The sequence below is a fragment of the Bemisia tabaci genome, chromosome 7, assembly GCF_918797505.1.
Source record: "Bemisia tabaci chromosome 7, PGI_BMITA_v3".
In the NCBI taxonomy this organism is placed as follows: Eukaryota; Metazoa; Arthropoda; class Insecta; order Hemiptera; family Aleyrodidae; genus Bemisia; species Bemisia tabaci.
The window spans coordinates 35,394,585-35,415,461 of NC_092799.1; the positions used below are offsets into that span (position 1 = coordinate 35,394,585).

The following is a 20,877-nucleotide window of genomic DNA, read 5'->3' on the forward strand; positions in this document are numbered from 1 at the left end:
CGGAACGCCGATAATTCTGGAGCCCGAGTAATCCTGTTTTCTCGGATGGACGAGGAAAACTCCTTTCCTCTCGGGTCGAATAAAAATTCAAATCCAAATGTCCCCCGCCCCCCTTTTTTCGGCGAGCGTTCTCCGGATTGATCTCAACGCCTCGGAGCAAATAAAATTAATCATTTTAAAAGCCTCCAGCCGCCGTTTCCCGCCAATTTCACTCTACAAAAGTGTTCTTTGCCGTTTGAGCACCAACAGCTGAACGGGACGGGGAAAGTATTTATGCTCGGAAAAATTCAACGAGGGCTGCAACTCGGATGTCGGCCGGGGTGGGGAAAGGGGGGCCTTTTACCTCTGCTTTTCAGGGTCGTTGTACCTTGAACGGGAACCATTGAAGAATCTTTTCATCCCGGACTTACTGGTCTTTTCATCGGGAATCCGTCCTTCAGTCGAATCCTGAAGAAGGCAACCAACCTACTTCTCCTGGAGCGATAAATAAGAAGATACAATCGAGGGGTTTGGAGGAAAAGGCGCATAAGTGCAGTTTTTGAAAAAATTGAGATATCAATGATTTCCAGGAAAAAGTTGTCCTAATGCATGTTCTGTGAAAAATTCGCTCCCAATTTCCAATTGTTAAGCATCAAATAGTCAGTTTAAACTTTCTTTCCGCCATAAGGATCCATGTAGTTTCGAAACTTCAAACACGTATTTCTCGAAACAGCAAAAACTGCACTTGTGCGCCTCGTCCTCCAAGCCCCTCAATTGGACGTATTTCTGCCAAACGGAACTATGTGCATTAAGACATGACCCCTGAAACCCATAAGAATATGTGCATAACAGGGCTCACGTCATAATGCACATAGTTCCGTTTGGTAGAAATACGTACAATTGTACTTTTTATGATTTGAAATAACGTTCAATGCAAATTTTCATTTGTTTAATGGCCCTGGTGTAACAAAAGCGTACGAAGCTGCATCGTGAACTAAGAAATGAACTGAGAGAAGCATCAAATCCAACTAGTTGTAAATTTTCTCCCTTCAGATTTTCAAAGCAAAGAAAAAATATTTTGAACGTGATAATATTTGCTAGCCTTTGTCCTTAAAAGTGAGTCTCATAGAGACCAAAACGAGAGAGAATAAAACAACTGTCTGTCTCTCTGTCTCTGTCTTCATAGAGAATACAACTTCAAACCTCTTTTTCTCAGTTCAAATGTGAAGCTACTTGGTGTGTTTCTGTGAAATTCGGTCCACTCGTTCCAAGACGAATGGTTAAAGCTAGAATTTCAATGGGTCAGTTGCGCTGGTCACAGAATCGTGTTTTGATGCTTGATTCTTGTAGATCAGCCAATAATAATAAGATCCGTCTAAACAGCAACGTTCTACTTTCAATATTAACCGAAAAATCGCCCCCTGAAAAGTCGGATTTTTGACGTCATCCACCGCAGTGATGACACCCTTGGTTTCTTTTCTTCCACCTTGCTGTCATCCGAGTTTCACGTTGAACAACCAGTGCCAATGTGCGTCACACCGACTGATGAAAGCAAGGTGGAAGAAACCAAGGGTGTCATTACCGCGACGGATGACGTCCAAACCCGACTTTTCAAAGGGCAATATTTCGATTAATATTGAAAGTAGAAAGTTGCTGTTTGGACAGATCTTATTAATTGTTGCTGATCTACGAGAATCAATCATAAAAACACGATTCTGTGACCAGCGCAACTGACCCATTCAAACCAATCGTGAACTTCGATTGTTCAAGTCGTATGTAACTATTGTTTTTATCAGGTTTAATTTCAATAAACTCTACTTTACTTTGTATTTCTGTTCTGTTACAGCCAACGAATGGAGATCCGTATGACTTTTTATCTGGGCGTCATGTCTGGTACCCGGCATCGCATGCGCGCCCAATTTACTGCAACATCTGTCGGGATGGGTTATCCGGTAAGTCATGCTCCAAGTTCACTTTCATCGCCCATATTTTATCAACTGCTTATTACGCTTTGACGCTCGAGCTATGCACGGATTTCTCGCGGTTCACTTTCAATGCTCTCTGGAAAGTTTAAATTGTGTCGGCGGACAGTGGATCGAGTCGACAGGAGAGGTCGGACAAAATTTGGAAACTTTAAAAACTTATAACTCCGTTATTACAAGATGTCGAGGTCATAAAAATGGTCCCATTGGTTTGCGCGTAAGTTTTTTTATAATAAGCACCCCTTAAAATTTAAAATGTGACGAATTAAACATAAAAAATTGCAGTTTTAGTCAAAAATTTCATGTCCGACCTCTCTAATTGACTCGATCCTCTGTGCGGCGCCCTCGCATGCAATGGAGATGTTGCATGTGTGAGGGATTTGCGATTTGACCATTGATTTTTATGTAAAAGTTCGCGAGAAATACGATGGTGCCACTGGTTTTCTATGAAATCATCTCCCAAGCTCAAAAAAAGCTCTTAAAGTGAGGCCAAAATGGAGGGGATATCCCACCCTACCCTGAGAGTCCACCTCTACATCAAGACAAACTCTCCATGCAAAGGTAGGGAGAAAATACATTAGCAGGGTTGCCACTTTATTCGGGGACTCCAAAACTGAAAACACGGCAACCCGTCTAATGTATTTGCTCCCTACCTTTGCATGGAGAGTTTGTCTTGATGTAGAGGTGGACTCTCAGGGTAGGGTGGGATATCCCCTCCATTTTGGCCTCACTTTAAGAGCTTTTTTTGAGCTTGGGAGTTGATTTCAGAGAAAAATAGTGGCACCATCGTGTTTCTCGCGAACTTTTACATAAGAATCAATGGTCAAGTCGCAAATTCCTCACACATGCAACATCTCCATTCGAAAATCCTAAAAGTCGTGAATCGATCAGAGGGAGGAACAACCACGGCAAAAGGACACCCGCTACTTTAAAAATTAAAACATGACAAGAAATATCACCCAAGTTCATGCAAAACACGTAGGACGTTTGAAAAATCCAATAATCATTTCTACGGATAGGTGCTCTCTGAAATTCAAAAAGCATGCTCACTATCGCGTGCTCGTCATGTAGTGCCGCGGTAGAGAGCGAGGCGAGGCGAGGCGTAAATGATCGATTATTATCGTTATTCCCCCATTTGAAACTATGGTAAAGAATCGATTAATAAGGTGTCCGTTTCGAAAACTCTATTTATCGATCCTTTTCTATAGATTTAAATGACAGATCAATCGATAAATCGCAATCAAAGCACGCCGCTGATATAGAGCGAGCACTATGCTTGGTTTCTCACCTTGTATTTGTGTACAGATATTATTCAGTATCAAAAGTAACTATTACGGGGGCTAAATCCACTGTAATTTATGAACTTAGGCCTGTTTATGTTTCTTTTTATATTCTTTCTCGTCGTTTCCCTTTTTCCGCGAGGCCTTGCCTCGCCCATGTCTACAATTTTATGGGGGCATAATAATTTCGTCCTCGATGACCTGGTTTTTCTTAGGATTAAAAATTCTTAACGTATCTCTCCTCTCTCGCACCGGACTGTCAGAAGTAGGTAACATGGTAGAATTTTTAAAACAGATCATCAGGATTAGAGTACCTATAGAGGGAGAGTATGGACAACTCGAAATATGTAGCTCTTAGGGCCCAAAAGGGTAGGTAACCTTTGAAAACGAAAAATGTCACTGTCAATCTTTAGACTCCAATATCAAACGAAAATGGACAAGAAAATTCATAAGTAAGCATTTTTCCGCAAAAACGAGAAAATTCATGCAAAAACTAAGTCTAATACGTGCCTTACCAACGACAGTTCCCAACAATTGTGATTATAAATCACTCTGGATAATTTGAATTCATAGATTGCCTATCCTTTTGGGGTCTAAGAGTCCCATCACCCAACCTCAAAATTGTCGACGTGTCCATACTCTCCCTATATAGGTACTCTAATCAAGATGTGTGAATGGTGTACCTAAAGTTCTACGTAAAATACTCGATGCTTACGAAATTATTCAGTTTTCGGCTATACTCATAATGAAATCAAATAAAATACTCAGCTAATAGCGAATTTTTACGACAATGAAAATTAAATTAGGCCATGCTTCAATCAAAAAACGAAGTACAAGAGTTATCATTGTAGTAAAAATCGGCTAATAGCTCAGTATTTGATTTCTTGATGTTACTGACACTCTGTTACGAAAACTTTCAACACGGAAAAAAAAGTGTAAGGGGTTATCCCCTAAAATTGTGGTACTACCAAAATTTGTTGGATGATATGGACATTTCCAATTAATTTTGGAAGCACCGCAACTCAAGTTGGGGTGGTACCGCAACATTTGGGTTAGTAACCTAATTTATCGGGATAGTACCACAATTAATTGGGATACTACCACAATTAATCGGGGTATTACCACAATAAATTGGGAATTTCCATATCATCCAACAGTTGGGACTTAACCCCTACCTCTGTTTTTTCGTGAAAAATGGAAGCTTGCTCGGAGAGCTAATTTTATAATTCGGGGTATATTTAGCAAAAAATATCTTTGAAAGTTTCACCCAAAAATCCTTGGTTTTACCTTGAGAAAAAACATTGATGAAAACTCAGTAATATAGCGATGAAGGTATTTTTTACTGATTTCATTATTGATCAAAAAGGTCGACGTAGGTTCTCGCTGCACGCTCCCGCAGGTCTCCTTTGCCTCAAAATGCCTTTTTAATTATCTAGAGTGCACAGACGGAGATACGGAGCTGTCTTTTTTGGCGGCTGCGATGACGAGTTCCACGGGCCCCTGAAATGAGGCTCACCCTTAATGTAAATAAATAACTACCTGTAAACATGTATAGCACAGAGGTTTTCCCCAAAATCCCACTCATTTTATACGCTACTCCTCCCACCATGTTTCATTATAAGTTCAAATATTGAACATGGGCATAATTCTGTTATTTGTCTTTTAAAGTCAGTTTAAAGGAAGAGACAGGGAGTAACAGAAAAAGAGAGATAGAAAAAAGTAAAGAGAGAAGAGTGGGGGGGGGGGGGAGAGGAAGAAGTTAACACATATCGTATAATATCTATATATACTCTATAACATAAAGTCATAAGATTAACGCCTAACGCCTGCCTCGGGTGGTACGCCCCGAGGCGGCAGATCATTGAAATTGGTAGCCAAAGCTACAGACAAAGAAGACAAAAGGGATATGGAGGGCTCCTATTGGTGGGAACGGGTGGTTGCGATCGATAAAGGAGGTAGAGACTAACTAACGGCAACCGACAGAGACCCGACAGTTAGTCTCCCTCTTAGTCTGTAAAGACCACCAGTTTCAACGAGTGGGATCGCTCCATACGCCCTATGTCTTCTTTGTCTATAGCTTTGTCTATAAATTTCAATAATCGGTACGCAGTTACGAATAAACTGGGTGAGTGATCTGTTAATGTTGTATCCCCGTTTTTCTCTTATTCGACAACTTGAATATCCGGTGATTTGCTGCCGTTATGTTCGCTGAACGAAGAGCACATTCCGTTTTTCACAAGAAATTGATAGGAGCAGCGTAAGAGAGTAGCGAAACTACTTAGAGAAGTATCGATTTGTTAATCGCCCGAGTAAAATGCATCCTACCAGCGAAAGGTGCCTGCTCAAGTTGGGTTACGTTGGGTTCAGCAACTAAACTAACTTTGCCGCAATGCGTGGAGTATCACGCCTCAGTTGAAGGCGCACTGAGTATCGTCTGTTTGTTTGAAGTAAAAAAGCTCTCACCAATTTAGCGAACTCAGAGCTCCTGTTCGATCGATTTTTGTCGAAGTCGGTTGATAGTTGTATTTTTTGACGGGAAACTCGAATTTTTAGTCACGTTGTTCAAAATTTCAAAATCCAAGATGGTAGATATGGCCTTAAGAGCTATCGCCCGAGTGAAATGCATCCTACCAGCGAAAGGTGCCTGCTCAAGTTGGGTTACGTTGGGTTCAGCAACTAAACTAACTTTGCCGCAATGCGTGGAGTATCACGCCTCAGTTGAAGGCGCACTGAGTATCCTCTGTTTGTTTGAAGTAAAAAGCTCTCACCAATTCAGCGAACTCAGAGCTCCTGTTCGATCGATTTTTGTCGAAGTCGGTTGATAGTTGTATTTTTTGACGGGAAACTCGAATTTTTAGTCACGTTGTTCAAAATTTCAAATCCAAGATGGTAGATATGGCCTTAAGAGCTATCGCCCGAGTGAAATGCATCCTACCAGCGAAAGGTGCCTGCTCAAGTTGGGTTACGTTGGGTTCAGCAACTAAACTAACTTTGCCGCAATGCGTGGAGTATCACGCCTCAGTTGAAGGCGCACCGAGTATCCTCTGTTTGTTTGAAGTAAAAAGCTCTCACCAATTCAGCGAACTCAGAGCTCCTGTTCGATCGATTTTTGTCGAAGTCGGTTGATAGTTGTATTTTTTGACGGGAAACTCGAATTTTTAGTCACGTTGTTCAAAATTTCAAAATCCAAGATGGTAGATATGGCCTTAAGAGCTATCGCCCGAGTGAAATGCATCCTACCAGCGAAAGGTGCCTGCTCAAGTTGGGTTACGTTGGGTTCAGCAACTAAACTAACTTTGCCGCAATGCGTGGAGTATCACGCCTCAGTTGAAGGCGCACCGAGTATCCTCTGTTTGTTTGAAGTAAAAAGCTCTCACCAATTCAGCGAACTCAGAGCTCCTGTTCGATCGATTTTTGTCGAAGTCGGTTGATAGTTGTATTTTTTGACGGGAAACTCGAATTTTTAGTCAAGTTGTTCAAAATTTCAAAATCCAAGATGGTAGATATGGCCTTAAGAGCTATCGCCTGAGTAAAATGCATCCTACCAGCGAAAGGTGCCGGCTCAAGTTGGGTTATGTTAGGTTCAGCAACTAAACTAACTTTGCCGCAATGCGTGGAGTATCACGCCTCAGTTGAAGGCGCACTGAGTATCCTCTGTTTGTTTGAAGTAAAAAGCTCTCACCAATTCAGCGAACTCAGAGCTCCTGTTCGATCGATTTTTGTCGAAGTCGGTTGATAGTTGTATTTTTTGACGGGAAACTCGAATTTTTAGTCAATTTTTTCAAAATCCAAGATAGTAGACATGGCCCAAAATGCTATCTCGGCTCATGTACCATCGAGTTTTGTGAAACTCGGTATCAGGGGGTATTTTTGACTAACAACTCAATTTATAGTCCGGTTTTCAAACTCCAAAATCCAAGACGGCGGACGTGGCCTAGAGTTCTCTATTGGCTTTTCCAAAAGTATGTATCCTTGGAACCAAGATATGTATTTATTCTCAGTTCATGTTCGTTTTAAATTTACCTTGAGCCAATATCGATCTTGATATGAGCGCGCTCTCCAACACGTATGTTTTGAAATTGCTTGTTTCTCCGTTTATGGCCAACCTAAGTGAACTTATGAAAATTTCCGGAAGACCCTCCTTTGACGAGTTTTGATTCCTCAATAGAATCGTCTCCCTCGAAAATCCCAATAAAACCCTGCCCCCGATTTTTGTTTCCATTTTATGAACGAAGTTGACCCAACCAGAAACCTTTCGACAACGGTTCTCAAATGGAAATTAACGAACGTCTGGACTCCATGGCGGCATCAATGGCGTGGCGTGTTTTGCGATATATCGTTTGATCTGCCATTTAAACCAATGGAAAAGTATCGATTTACAGGGTGTTCGTAATGAACACCTTAATAATCGATTCTTTACTGTAGCTTCAAACGGGGAAATATCGATAATCGATCGTTCACGCCACGCCACTGGACGGCATCGCTATTCGAGAATTTCAGGAAACTCCAAGTATTAAGAATAGATTAAGTGAACTAAGTCTGGATGGTGAAGCCTGGAAATCTCGAATCGCATCCCTTCCTACAATTCGTCGTCCCTCTGCAAAAGCGGATCCAGCAATTTGGCAACACCGGGTTTCCTCCATTTAAACCTATGTTAAATAATCGATTCTTATTGGAGCTGGCCCCTCCAAGAATCGATACATTTCACAGGTTTAAATGGCGAAAAAACAATGTTGCCAATTTGCTGGATCTGCCAATGTTTTTTGACGTAAGGACGTATCTCGATTTCCACGTGAGCTTTGTTTTGCGTATAAATCCACACTTTTCTGGGCTCATGCGAAAGTCGAGATACGCCCTTACGCCAGAGGAGCGACGAATTTCGCTCTCGGTGGACGCGCGCCGGAGTCGAAATTCGGAGGAACGATCCGGGAAATCGCGAGCCTTATTTGACGACTGCGTCTTCACAACGTGTTTGCAAGTTCCGTCCGAAGTGGTGAGGTTACCGCGCTGAATGGAAGAAGTTGTAGCAAAGGATAAAAGCCCTCGAAGGGCGGGGGGCGGGGGGGGGAGAAACAAAAAGGAGGAGCTGAGTCGACTTTTATTGTCCTGGACTCCACTCTCCAGACCGGAATACTGCCGCGCTAAGAAAGAACGCCGTATGAACTTTCGAGAGTTGCCAAATTTCCCTAAATAAAACATGTATTTTTTACGACATGCATGCATATTTTTCCTTGAAATTTTCAGATGTTTTAGATTAAATTGCGTACAAAATCGTCTGAAAATTTTGGAAAAAAATATCCGCAATTTTCCCAGTAATATAAGTTTTTATCGAAGGAAACTTGGCAACGTCTGAAGGCTCATACGGCGTTCCTCCTTAGCGCGACAGAATAACTGCCCTATCTTTTGTACTTTTTGCACGTCTTTTCATAAATCTCTCCACTCCATGATGCCCCGTGTGAATGATTCTTCAAGCGCCATGTGCTTTTGATTTAGATCCTGTTCCTGGTCTATTCATGCGCTTAAAAAATGCCGTCCATCTGCCCTGAACCCTCTGTTTTAGTGCTAGCAAACTAAGCTGCGAAGAATTCTCCGGCTTTCTCGATTCTCTGTAACTCCTAGAACGTTAAATTCCGTAAAATCTACAGTTGAGCAAAAGACAATAAGACTTGAGATTCTATTTGTATGGCAGTAACAGAAGCACTCTGGGCTAACGTTGAAGGAAAAAGTAAAAAAAACGCACTGAACCTGTTTAAATACACACAAAAGTAGCATTGTTCCGTCACATCGCGTGATAGAAAATAGTCCGAAGATGAAAGTACAAAAAAAAATTCATCAAGAAGAGGGTAATTTATAATATTCAGCCCATCGATAAAGGGAATCGAGTTTTCACTGCCTACTTTGGTATCGCGACGACAATTCAAACTTGACTGCTGGAAATTTAGACATAAATTTGGACGTTTATGCTGAAAGGAACTATGTAAAAATGAATAAAATCAAAAGAAACTATGTGCGTACATTTCTTGAATAAAATCTTGAATCTTGGAAAAAAAGAGAAAGAAAATAGAACATGAAAAAAAAATCTTTCCACTGGCATAATTTCCAGCAATTTCTGTTAAGCGAGGACTCAAAGAAAACTAGGTAAACAAATTACACGAAAGGCTTGGAATATTCCGAAATCGGTCGGGTTTATTTTCCCATTATTTTGGTGGGAGTCATTTTTGGTTTGGCGGAGGAATTATTTCGGTTGTTCTGGTTGAAGGGATTAATCCCTTCGAGTACGGTTGCATCCCTCGTTCCAGGGAGGAGGCCTCGGTCAAGCTTGAGCAGAGCTTTACCTCTGCGGGGCGAAGCGGAGCCCTGAGCCCGGAGCCCCAAGCGAAATCCGCCCGGCAGTTGTAGTTTCGGATCATTACACGTGCGGCAAAGGTCATTGTGTACGGAAAATTCGATGCTCATTTCTCCCTCCTCCCTCCCACCCACCCTCGACTCCGCAAAATTGAGCGAGCGTAAAAAAAATCGTGGCGTAATCCCTCCAATGAACACGTTTGACGCAGCAGAAATTGGAAGATTAAGAAGCATAAGGAAAGGAGAGGAGGAGGAGAAGAGAAATAAGATGGATTAGAATAGCAAAGAGGAGAAGAGTGAGTGAGGAGGAAGGGAGAAAACTGATACAAAGGAAGGAGAACGAAGAAAAGGAACAATTGCGTGAGAATTGATAGTAGAAAAAGAAAAGAAGGAAAGAAAGGAAGAGTAATCAGGGTGTCTTCTAGTCAGGAATTTCCGGAAAGTCCGAAAATAGCACTGATTTTTTAAGGGCGGTCCGGAAGTACTATAAAAGAACGGAATTCCGCAAGAAACTCCGGAATTTTTTCATTTTTTTATCTTTTTAGTCGCAATTTGAGCGGGAAATTCAAATTTTTGAAATTTGCCGAATTTCGCCAATTGGAGGTACTGAAAAAGTATCGAATTTTTCAATTGTGGCGGTACTGAATTTCGTGGGAATGTACTGAAAAAGTACTGTGAAAGTACTGATTTTTGGCAAATCTGTTTTAGTAGACACCCCGGTAATAAAAAGAATTGGAGGAAACGAATGTATGTTCTTCTTTCTCTTTTTTTCTTCCTCTTTCATTTTTCCTTTTTTCTCAGTTTTTCTTCCTTCTCTTCTTTCTCTCTCTTTTTTCCTCTCTCTCTCTTTTTCCCCTTTCTCTTTTTTCCTTCTTTTTTCACTGTTTTTTCACTGTTTTCCTCTCCTTCTCTTTTTTTCCTTCTTCTCACTCTTCTCACTTCTTTTTCTTCTTCTCACTCTTCTCACTTCTTTTTCTTCTTCTTACTTCTTTTACTTCTTCTTCTCCTTTTTTCTTATCTTTTCCTCTTGTTCTTCTTCTTTTCCTTTTTTCTTATTTTTTCCTCTTGTTCTTCTTCTTTTCCTTTTTTCATCCTGCTTTCGGGTCTCGCCGCGGCGCGGCCGCCGCGTTTCGATTCCGACGAGGGACTCGGGTACCGAGACCGTAAAGAGGCGGAACGGGGTCGACCTACATGCACGGATTAGGCCCATTAGCAAAGTTTTTTCGCGGAGTTTTTAAAGCCAACCCGGGGGGGGGGGGGGGGGGGAGCGAATTCCCTGGAAACCTCCGAGGTCTACACCCTTGCCTTTTTCCCCGCTCGCGAGGCGTTCGTTCGGCCCAGGGTTAAATCGGAGGGATTCGAGCGAACACGTTTGTGAAGGACGTTTTCATGAAATTTCGGCCTTGGCGAATTTTTCGGTGATTTTTTCGATACCGATCTGCCACTCTCATTCAGCGAGGTATTTGAATTTATCCTTCGTTTGAAAAAAACACGCCATCTTTCAAAATGAGTGGATTTTGGACGCGGAGTTTCTCAGAACATATTACAGTAATTACAATACACTGGGGAAAAAACACATTGGAATTAGAGTCCAGACTCTTACAAACATCGACAAGAAAAAGTACTCTTGATTCAGTCAGAATTTAGCTTAAATCAAGAACCAAGCCTCTTAATTTAAGCGGATTTCGTTTTCATTCAAGCTAAAATCCGATTGAATCAAGAGTATTTTTTCTTGTCAATGTTTTCAAGAGTCTGGACTCTAGATCCAATGTGTTTTTTGTTTTTTTTTTTCTAGTGTAATTGCACATATTTAAATCAAAAGGAACTAAACTAATTGCGGCTTGGGCTCTGAGATCCATTAGATTACAGGCACGATAACTCAATGAAAATTATGGACTGAGCAAGTTCGGTTATGATATTGTAACGACGCGCTGTTTTGTATGTATGGACTACATTTCGCAATAAGGAACCGTTATCTCTGGCTCTTCCATAAAATCACATATCTGCATAGGGAAACCAATGGCATGTATGTTGTTTCTAAAATGGACAAGAAATAGTGGTTCCTTATTGCAAAATGTAATCCATATAAGCACCGACACTGCACGGCTTCGATTCCTGTCGCTATTTTCTTATTTCCTGATTTTCTATATTTCAATTCCACCGAGTGCAGTGCCACGCACTTTTCATTTTCTATGTGTCCGTTTCATTTCTCCCTCACCTTCGTCCAATTGAATAGCGTGACCTTTTACTCCGTATGTCCTACACTATTTTTTTCATAACGTCAAGCAGATTTCAAGGGTGTCTCCAAAAGTAGAGTACGTCACCGATTCTTTCTTATTATTTTCCCCATCTCCAGACATTTTATAGACTTAAAGACTGACGTTAATAAAAGGTGCTCTAGAGGGATTTGTAGCTAAGTTATCTTTTTTGGAAACCGGCAGGTGTCATTGTTTTTGAAGGAGGTTGGTAAAAGAAACCATGGCCTGTCCTTTGGATGAGAAGACATGTGTCTCTTAGGTGTTTAAAAAGGATGACTTTGATAAACCACGGGGACAGTATTTTTAAGGCCCCCCATCCCTCTTCCTCATGCGGTCATGCACTGACATAAAAAGACAAAAGCAGTCCAAATATTTTATGGAAACGGCGACTTGTTTAAATTGAAAAATTGACTAACTTTGGAAAAACCGTTGTTCTTTTGTTGGAAAAAATTGGAAAAAAGAGAAAAAAGAACGAAAAAACCCATACCTTTTCCATAGCTAGTTCCCTTCTATAGCTACATCCTTTTTTTTTCAAAATTTTGAAGCGGAAAATCCATTATTATTAAAGTTCTGAAGCATCTTTTATTCAGTTTTTAAGTTGTTAGTTACTCTCTTTATTTTGAACTTTGAACTTAAGTGAAATTATCCGAGAAACTGAGAGAAGCCACCTCGAGACGGGCGCTGCCTTAATACCGCTTTTTTATTTTTTCTTTTCTTTTATTTTGACTAGGCTCTCTGACGTCAAAAAATATCGTTTCCGCAAGAAGGTTGCTCCCACCTCACATATTACATTACTCCCATCTACCACAAGGTTTTCCTAAGCAGGAGCGTTTTCAAGGTGGGACGGATGACAGGGCTGTAGTCATGAATAATAAACAGCCTGGTAACTGCAGCCTTCAAAGATTTATTAAATGTTTCTTTCTTTTTCCCTTTATCTCTTATTTTGTACCGAAGCAAAGTCACTTTGCATGGAAAAAAGGACTCCCCTTTGTATCCCTTTTTTCTTGATTCTTCCCTTGAAACTCGTGTCACCTCCATTTTACCGTACGAATGACACGTCCGTAGACGTATGGAATCTACCAGCATGATCAGAAATTATTTCAAATTTCTAAAATACGACAAGAAAAATTTTTGATGTTTGCGCCCAAAAGAACCTAACAAGCTAAATTCACATATTTTTAATTACCGTGCCCGATTGAAATAGTGGAAATGCGTAGATTTGGAGGGAATATTGCTCATCTGGAGGCTGATTGTCGAAATTAATCGACAAAGCTATAGACAAAGAAGACAAAAGGGATATGGAGGGATTCTATTGGCGGAAGAATGGGTTCCAATGAACAATAAAGGTAGGTAATAGACTAACTAACGACAATCCACGAGAGATCCTTTAGTTAGTCCATCATTTACCCCCTTAACCACCCATTTCAACCAATAGGATCGCTCCATACTCCCTATGTCTTCTTTATCTATAGTTTTGTCTATCAATACCATCAATCAGCCCGCTGGAGGGAATATTGCTCAATTCCCTTCGATTTCAAATTTTGGAGGAGGTGCTCGTATCCAGTCTGAGCCATCTTTTGATCAATCATCAGTCTTCACGAGCATTAAGGTGATTCGATGGACGCCATATTTTGTGCCAAAACGACATGCGATCTATCGCATCGATTGGTTCCATTTTTTCAGCCACTCGTCATTTTTCTCGAATTTTGAGATCGCAATTCTGTTGTCAGGAGACTAAAGAATTCACTTACCAATTTTGACAAACAAATTCAACATAACGTATGTTTGGTTTTTTTAGAGAGAAAATTTCGCATTCTAGTGCAGTTTCGATATCAGTATACCGAATGCTATATTTTTCCCCCAGAAAAAACACGCCTTTATTCAGTTGAATTTGTTTATCAAAATTGGTAAGTGAATTCTTTAGTCTCCTGACAACAGAATTGCGATCTCAAAATTCGAGAAAAATGACGAATACACTGGGAAAAAAACACATTGGATCTAGAGTCCAGACTCTTGAAAACATTGAAAAGAAAAAATACTCTTGATTCAATTGGATTTTTGCTTGAATCAAAACGAAATCCGCTTAAATTAAGAGGCTTGATTCTTGATTTAAGCTAAAATCCGATTGAATCAAGAGTATTTTTTCTTGTCAATGTTTTTAAGAGTCTGGACTCTAGATCCAATGTGTTTTTTTCCCAGTGTAGCTGAAAAAATAGAACTAATCGATGCGATATATCGCATGTCGACAAAAAATGTAGCGTCCATCGAATCACCTCTCACCCTCTCTCTGTGGAAAAAGTCGGAAAAATATCCGGGTTTTTTCGGTGTGAATCGACACTCGGTTAAATAGGCATTTTCCCAACTGACTCTTTTCTGTAGGTACTTCTCGTCCGCGCGAGAACTAGGTATGTTGTTGATCTTTCTTGGTAAGTGAATTGCAATTAAGCATCTCGACTGAGTGATGAAAAGACTCAGAAATTAAATCCACCGCTAGCGTCGAATGCTCCGAGATCAAAAGTTTCGGTAATTATAATTCTCCTCTCCACTCCCCCTCTTACCTCTCACCCTGTTTCCCCGTTTTTACTGGCTCGTGATTATTTCACTATTTCCCTCTTGTTCTTCTCCTGGAGGCAGGGTACGGCAAATCTTATTATTGAAGTGAGGTCTCGTATGGTGTAAAATATTCCTTTCCAGGGTGTCCGGCGACCTGGAAAACAGGGAAATGTCAGGGAATTTTTTCCTGTGTCAGGAAAATCGGGGGAAACGCCAGGGAATCCGCAAAAATTTCGGCATGTCAGGGAGTTTTATTTTGCGAGCGATTTTCGTATCAGGGAAATCGAAAAACAAGGGGCCTTTTTTTGTTGAAAAGTGATGATGAATCAAGTTTCAGAAAAATGGAATCGATACTAACATTTCTACTAGAATTTCCGCTAATGTTTTTTTTTTTTTTTTTTTTTTTTTTTTTTTTTTTTTTTTTTTTTTTTTTTAAATGAGGCAATCGTATCGCGTGTAGGTTTAAGCACCACATATTTTGCTCTCTCTGTCACATTTTATCCATAAAACATGAAAATTGTTTTTACTTACATCCAATCACTTTAACCGTGTCGAAAAATTGAGAATATTTTTCCTTTTTGTCAGGGAATTATTTTTCCGTCTGTCAGGGAATTCTAATTTTTTGCCCGGTTTTGTTTGGGAAATCAGGGCAATGTTAGGGAATTTTATTTTCGAAGATTGCTGGATACCCTGCTCTCTCGAGACGCAAAACCAAAGTCCAGATTCAGTCGACCAGGTTGGCCTAGTGGTCAGCGCGTCTGACTCCAGGTCAATAGGTCCTAGGTTTTCAAATTTTCACGGAACTGACAAGTAGATCTGCTGAAACAGATTCTACCCCTCAATTCCTGAAAATTTGAAAAACCTGGAGCATAGATGTACCTAAATCCCTCGATGTCTATGGACAATAAAAATAGTCTAAAGTTGGCTGAAGGTGCTAGACACGAAGCCATGAAACCAGCAGAAAAAAAAAAAATTAAAAAAAAGTCGAGATTCGTGTCCATCGCTGCAAGGACGTTCTTAGGAAACGTCAAAGCTTCCCTTACAACCTTCACAAAGTAATATGTCGGTTCTCGGGGCCTTGTTTTCGTTTGCCGCTCTCTCTTTCCCTGCGGAGGGAGAAAAAAAATCTTCGCCGACGATTGAGCGCTGTCCGACTCCGCCGGCGATACTTTCGGTTCCCTCTGAGAGCCGATGTTTAAGTTCTCGAAGATTGCGTCGGGCTTTTCGACGGAGCGGATGCGAAAGTCGGGGTTTTCGGGTCGCGGCAACGTCCGTCTGGCGGCAGGAGCGTGCGGCGCGAATCCCTGGAACAAGAATTTGATTTTAACGCATTCCCGTTTAAAAGCTGTCACCCGCTGGGATCGGCACTCTAGAGACGAGAGCGAGAAATCTGTCAAAAAAAAAGAAAATATCCCCCCCCCCCCCCGACCGTGGTCCCCTCCCTTCTCCTTGCCCTCTCGCTTCCCCTAGTGGCCCCGATCTTTATTCGTCGCATCTTCCGACAGCCGCATCCGATCCACCGTCAATTTTATTAATTTTCAGTCGGGAGCGATTTTTCCCTCTGAAATCCGAATGATCGGTTCCGAGATCTCGATTCGACGTGCTTCGCGTGCTTCTGTCACTCTTCGTCAGTTCTGTAAATATCGCGTTTTTCCTCCCCGATGCGATGGTGAGGCGGCAGTGTGTCATTCCCAACTGTACTTATGGCTGTCGTTTAACCCCAACGATCCGCACCAGTAATGGACCACTGAATAAATTACGAATTTAAGGGCTTGCATCGAAAATTACCAAAATCATTTCCTAAGATATTAACGTTTTTATGTTACATTGGTTACCGGAAATTTTCATCGCCCGATCTTACTGCGAGACCCTATACTCTTACTCTATAGGTACGTGAGAAAATTACTCTATACGCGTTGAGAGTTCACTAATAATTACTTCACACGACCAGTGTGTAATTTTAAAAATTAAAAATTTAAAAAAAAGGGAAAAAATTACACTATACACGAGTTTCTCCGCCGGGGAGCTCTTCCCGCAAAGCATCGGTCACCACCTGCCTGCCGGGAGAGCCGCCGCGTGCTGCTAGCGCGGAACGTGCACTGACCCCTACAAACCTAAAGGGCTACTTCACGCATTACGCAATGCTTGAAGTATCCCCTTAGGTTTGTAGGCGTCAGTGCGCGTTTCGAGCTGGCAGCACGCCGCGCCGCAGCGAGTCATAAACTTGCCCACAATTTCTAGAGATGAGAGAGGGAGCAGAGATAGGAATTCGGGAATGGGTTGATCAAACATTACAAAAAACTCCGATTTGTGTAATGTTCATTCCCGTTTGCGACATCCATGAGCCGTGTTGTCTCAACTCTCTCTGTAAAGGGCGTGACTCTAATCCGCGTATCCCCTTTTTACTGTTTCTCCGTTATTTTTAAAAATTGTCAATCTCCTTGTCTTTCCCTCCTCCGCGCGTAGGGTTTGGAAAAAGTGAATGAATTACATGCAGGAGCATGAGACGGAAGATAAGAGGACGCTAAGTAGGAGGGACTTGGAATCTTCCGAGTGCTTTAGGGGCTAGCAATTCTAAATAGCGGTTGACGTTGATAAATGCTCGTATTAATTTGTAACTGGATTCCGTAATCCACCCCTCGCATTGGTGGAGCACGGGCTCCGCTACGGCACACAGTGGATCGAGTCAATTAGCAAGGTCGGACATGAAATTTTTGACTAAAACTGCAAATTTCCATGATTTTTTCGTCACATTTTAAATTTTAAGGGGTGTTATTAAAAGTAAATTTCACGAGGAAACTAATGGAACCACTTTTAAAGATTTTAAAGCACCTCAAAGCTTTGTATAAACGGAGTTATAAGCGTGTAAAGTTTCCAAATTTTGTCCGAACTCCCCTATTGACTCAATCCACTATGCGGCACTAGACTACAACCTGCAACCTTCGGTTGCAAAGCCAACACACTTGCAAAGCTCAAATAATTAGAGAAGGAACAACCGCTGTCGTTGCCTCTTCAATTCCATGATACTTTCTCAACCAGTTTTTGTTATAGTTCGATTGATTTTTATTCCCTCTGCTTTTTCGAATAATTATCTTCATGCAACTATCTCTCTAGAATTTCACACTCACATCTCTGTCTGCAGAGTGTCTAGGATCAGGATTTTCTCTATTCTCCCGGATTTTATTTCTATCAGGATTTGAGGTCAATCAGGATTTAATCCCGATTTCATCAGGATTTGAGGAAAAATCGGTCATCGGTCGTAAAATCCGGATTTGAGAAAAGTCGGCCGTTCGATGTTCGCCTCGCTTGAAGTCAGAATTTGATCAGGATTTGGAAAAATTACGAAATCAGGATTTCCCATAATGAAAAAAAAACAGACACCTTGGTCTGTTTTAGTATGTGTACGGATCAAATCCTCTGTCGACGATTCCGCCTGGAAATTGTCCAGAAATAGGGCTCTTGGTGAAGCCAGGAAAAATGAAAGTTTACTGGGAATCATATCCGGCTAAAATATCTCAATTATAACAAGGGCTCAGTAAGTAGGAAGTGACGGTGGTTGACGGTACGAACAGTACGGCGAGCTCCTCGGCATTTTAGCAATTTCGGTAACACTTCATTGTGTATACTTTAATATTCTTTTGAGTGTCCTATTCCCGTGATTTCATTAAGCTCCGTCGATATTTTGATATTCCGGTCCGAGAGCTATCTTGAGCCGCCTTTGTCTGGTCGTTGCTCGTTCCTGTGACCAAGTTGGAACTCGGAACTTGTAATGGATAATGCGAACTGCCGCAGGCCGGTTCATTGTGCCCGCCCGGGGCTGGGGTGCCTGGATCTCCAACTTTTTCCGCGAGTCTTATTAGTTCTGTCTCTAAATCCACTCTAATTATTCCAAGTTTTCCGCCGTTCACGTCCCGTCGTTCCGCGTTCGAGTTGCGGAACTCGGAGTGTCAAGTTAACTTCCGAGTCGAGTTTTCACTTATTGTTAGATCGTGTCGCCCGCGACCGCTAGACCCATACGCGGAGAGAATTGCCATGTTTGCCGCTCTCTGATTGGCTCTAGGCCTTTTAGCTGACTTCCAGAGTTAAATGCACCGAGACCCGAACAACAGGACAGGGTGCAGAATCTTCCGAGCTTCCAAATTTTCACGCGCCCACCCGCCGCACACTGGGCCGAGTCAATAGGAGAAGGCGGACAAAATGTGGAAACTTTGAAAGCTTATATTTTCGAATGTATTAAACAAAAAAGTTCAAGATTGGTTCTAATGGGTTGTCCGTGAAATTTACTTTCAAAGATACCCCTTGAAATTGAATTTGTGACTCAATGTGTCAGCAAGTCCGGAATTTCCGGAAAGTTCGGAAAATGTACTGATTTTTTATTGGCGGTCCGGAAGCACTGAAAAAGTGCGAAATTTCCGCAAAAATATCCGGAAATTTTTCATGTTTGTCGCAAATTTGAGCGAGGAATTCAAAATTTCGAAACTCCGAATTTCGTCAAATAGGGGTGCTGAAAAAGTACTGAATTTTTCTGTTGTGAGGGCACTAAATTTCTTGGGAATGCACTGAAAAAGTACTGTAAAATTATTGATTTTTGGCCAGCCTGTTCTAGTAGACACCCTGACTGTATAAGCATCAAAATTTGAAATTTTAGCCGAAAAATTAATGTTCTAGCTCTCTAATTGACTCGATTCACTGTGCGCCGGCTTTCCACATTTTTTCATCGATTTTCCACAAAATTTCCCACCAATTTAAAAATGATGGTCTTTCTCCTGTTCGAACTCGACAAAAATCCCTTTACTGAATGATCGTCTCCATAGACTCTGATGCTTTTACGTGTGGACGTTGACAATTCATAAAAGTGGTGAGTGCCCCCAACTTTTCAACCTTTCAGCGATAACCAATCGTTGATTCAACAATAGGGTGCTCAACTGTGAGAGTCACAGAAGCATCACAGTTCAAAATTTCCGTATGCTATGTCGAACACGTGAATCGATCGACGTGAACCGATCGACACCGATTAGATGGACAAAATTCGATCGATTCACGGAGTTGTCGATCGAGACATAGAGTTGTTGATGGATTCACACCTTTTTTTTTTTTTTTAATAATCGATTCACGGGTTTGTCGAGTTAGTAATTTTATTTAGAGACATTCAGTATCCTAGGCCAGTAACGTCTTTACAGAGAATTTGGAAGATGGGTATATATATTGTTTCACGGAGTCGTTGATCGATTCACGGAATTTTTGATCGATCCACGGGTTCGTCGATCGATCCATAGAGTTGTCGATCGAATCACGTCGATCGGTTCACGTTTTAATTTTTCAATCGCTTTATGTCGATCAAATCCATACCGGCAGAGATGGAAAATTTCATGAAATTTATTCGAGTGAAATTTCATAAAATTTATTGAAACTTTTGGGGATACCTTTAGGAGGCTAAGAAATGCCTAGAAACAGTGATTCTAAATTTTTAAATTTTTCACCCCAAGCCTAAAAAATTCGCGCGTTGCAAATGTTTTCTTTAGTTTAGAGGTTAGGTTGGGGTTCTTCTCTCTAAACTCCCCTTTTTGCCCCCTCTTTGTATCTGGCACCTTCAGTAGAGTAGCATAATACCGCAGCATCAACTGAAGGACCATCTGAAACGCTTTCAGACCTCCAAAGGTTTAATCAATAATTCTAAAAAAAATTAATAAATTTCAACTTTTGTGAAATTTATTTGAGCCTTTTGAAATTTCACTTTCCATCTCTGCATACCGGTTTCTCTAGTAATTTGTCGATCGAATTCGCGATCGACATTCGCGTCGATCGATTCACAGATTCGTTGATTGTTTCACGGAGTTGTTGATCGATTCACAGATTTTTCTCGATCGATTCACAGAATTTCCGATCGATTCGCGGGTTCGTCGATCGATTCACGTTTTTATTTTTCGATCGCATCCATACCCTCTGGTTCACCTCGCGTTTTCTGCGATCTTGAGATCGGAATATCAGGCAATGCGCTCCATCGTACGTTCTGTTCCGTTCCGGTATTTTTCCGAAGTAATTACTCCCTTTATTTCCCGAATTTATCCATAGATAGTGCAATCTAGCACGTTTGGCCTTAATTACCTATTATCCTTTTTCCAGCGGCGGGGGTGGCGGTGGTCACCGCCACTATTGTTTCGAATAATGCTTGACGCGCTTTGTCTCCGACATTCAACCCCCCCTCCCCCCGGTGGGCCCCACAGACCCCCTCCCCCTCCGCCGTGAATACCCTAGTTTCCTCGCGAACTCCTCAATCACGATTCGGAACTGGCCTTCGAGAGCGCTCTTATCTCTAAATTTAATCGCAAACCGCGGTCCCTCGCGATCCGCTCGACGTTTTCGATTATTTCTGGGGCCTTTCAGGCGTCCGCTCCAATTATTTAGGTCATAGATCTCAAAATTCTGTCGAGTTTTCAGCCCGGGAACCCGGGCGTCATTCCCACTAGCAGGGTGAAAACA

General features: G+C 41.5%; 1 protein-coding gene across 3 annotated transcripts in view; it reads left to right on the forward strand.

The window, feature by feature from the left end:
- The window catches only part of LOC109032067 (diacylglycerol kinase eta), a 127,204-nt gene that overhangs the window by 64,882 nt on the left and 41,445 nt on the right, over positions 1-20,877 (forward strand). For all 3 annotated transcript variants that reach the window (XM_019043993.2, XM_019043994.2, XM_019043992.2), the window contains exon 3: positions 1,826-1,931. In XM_019043993.2, coding sequence (XP_018899538.2) covers positions 1,826-1,931 — 106 coding nt within the window. The remainder of the gene's footprint in view (positions 1-1,825; positions 1,932-20,877) is intronic.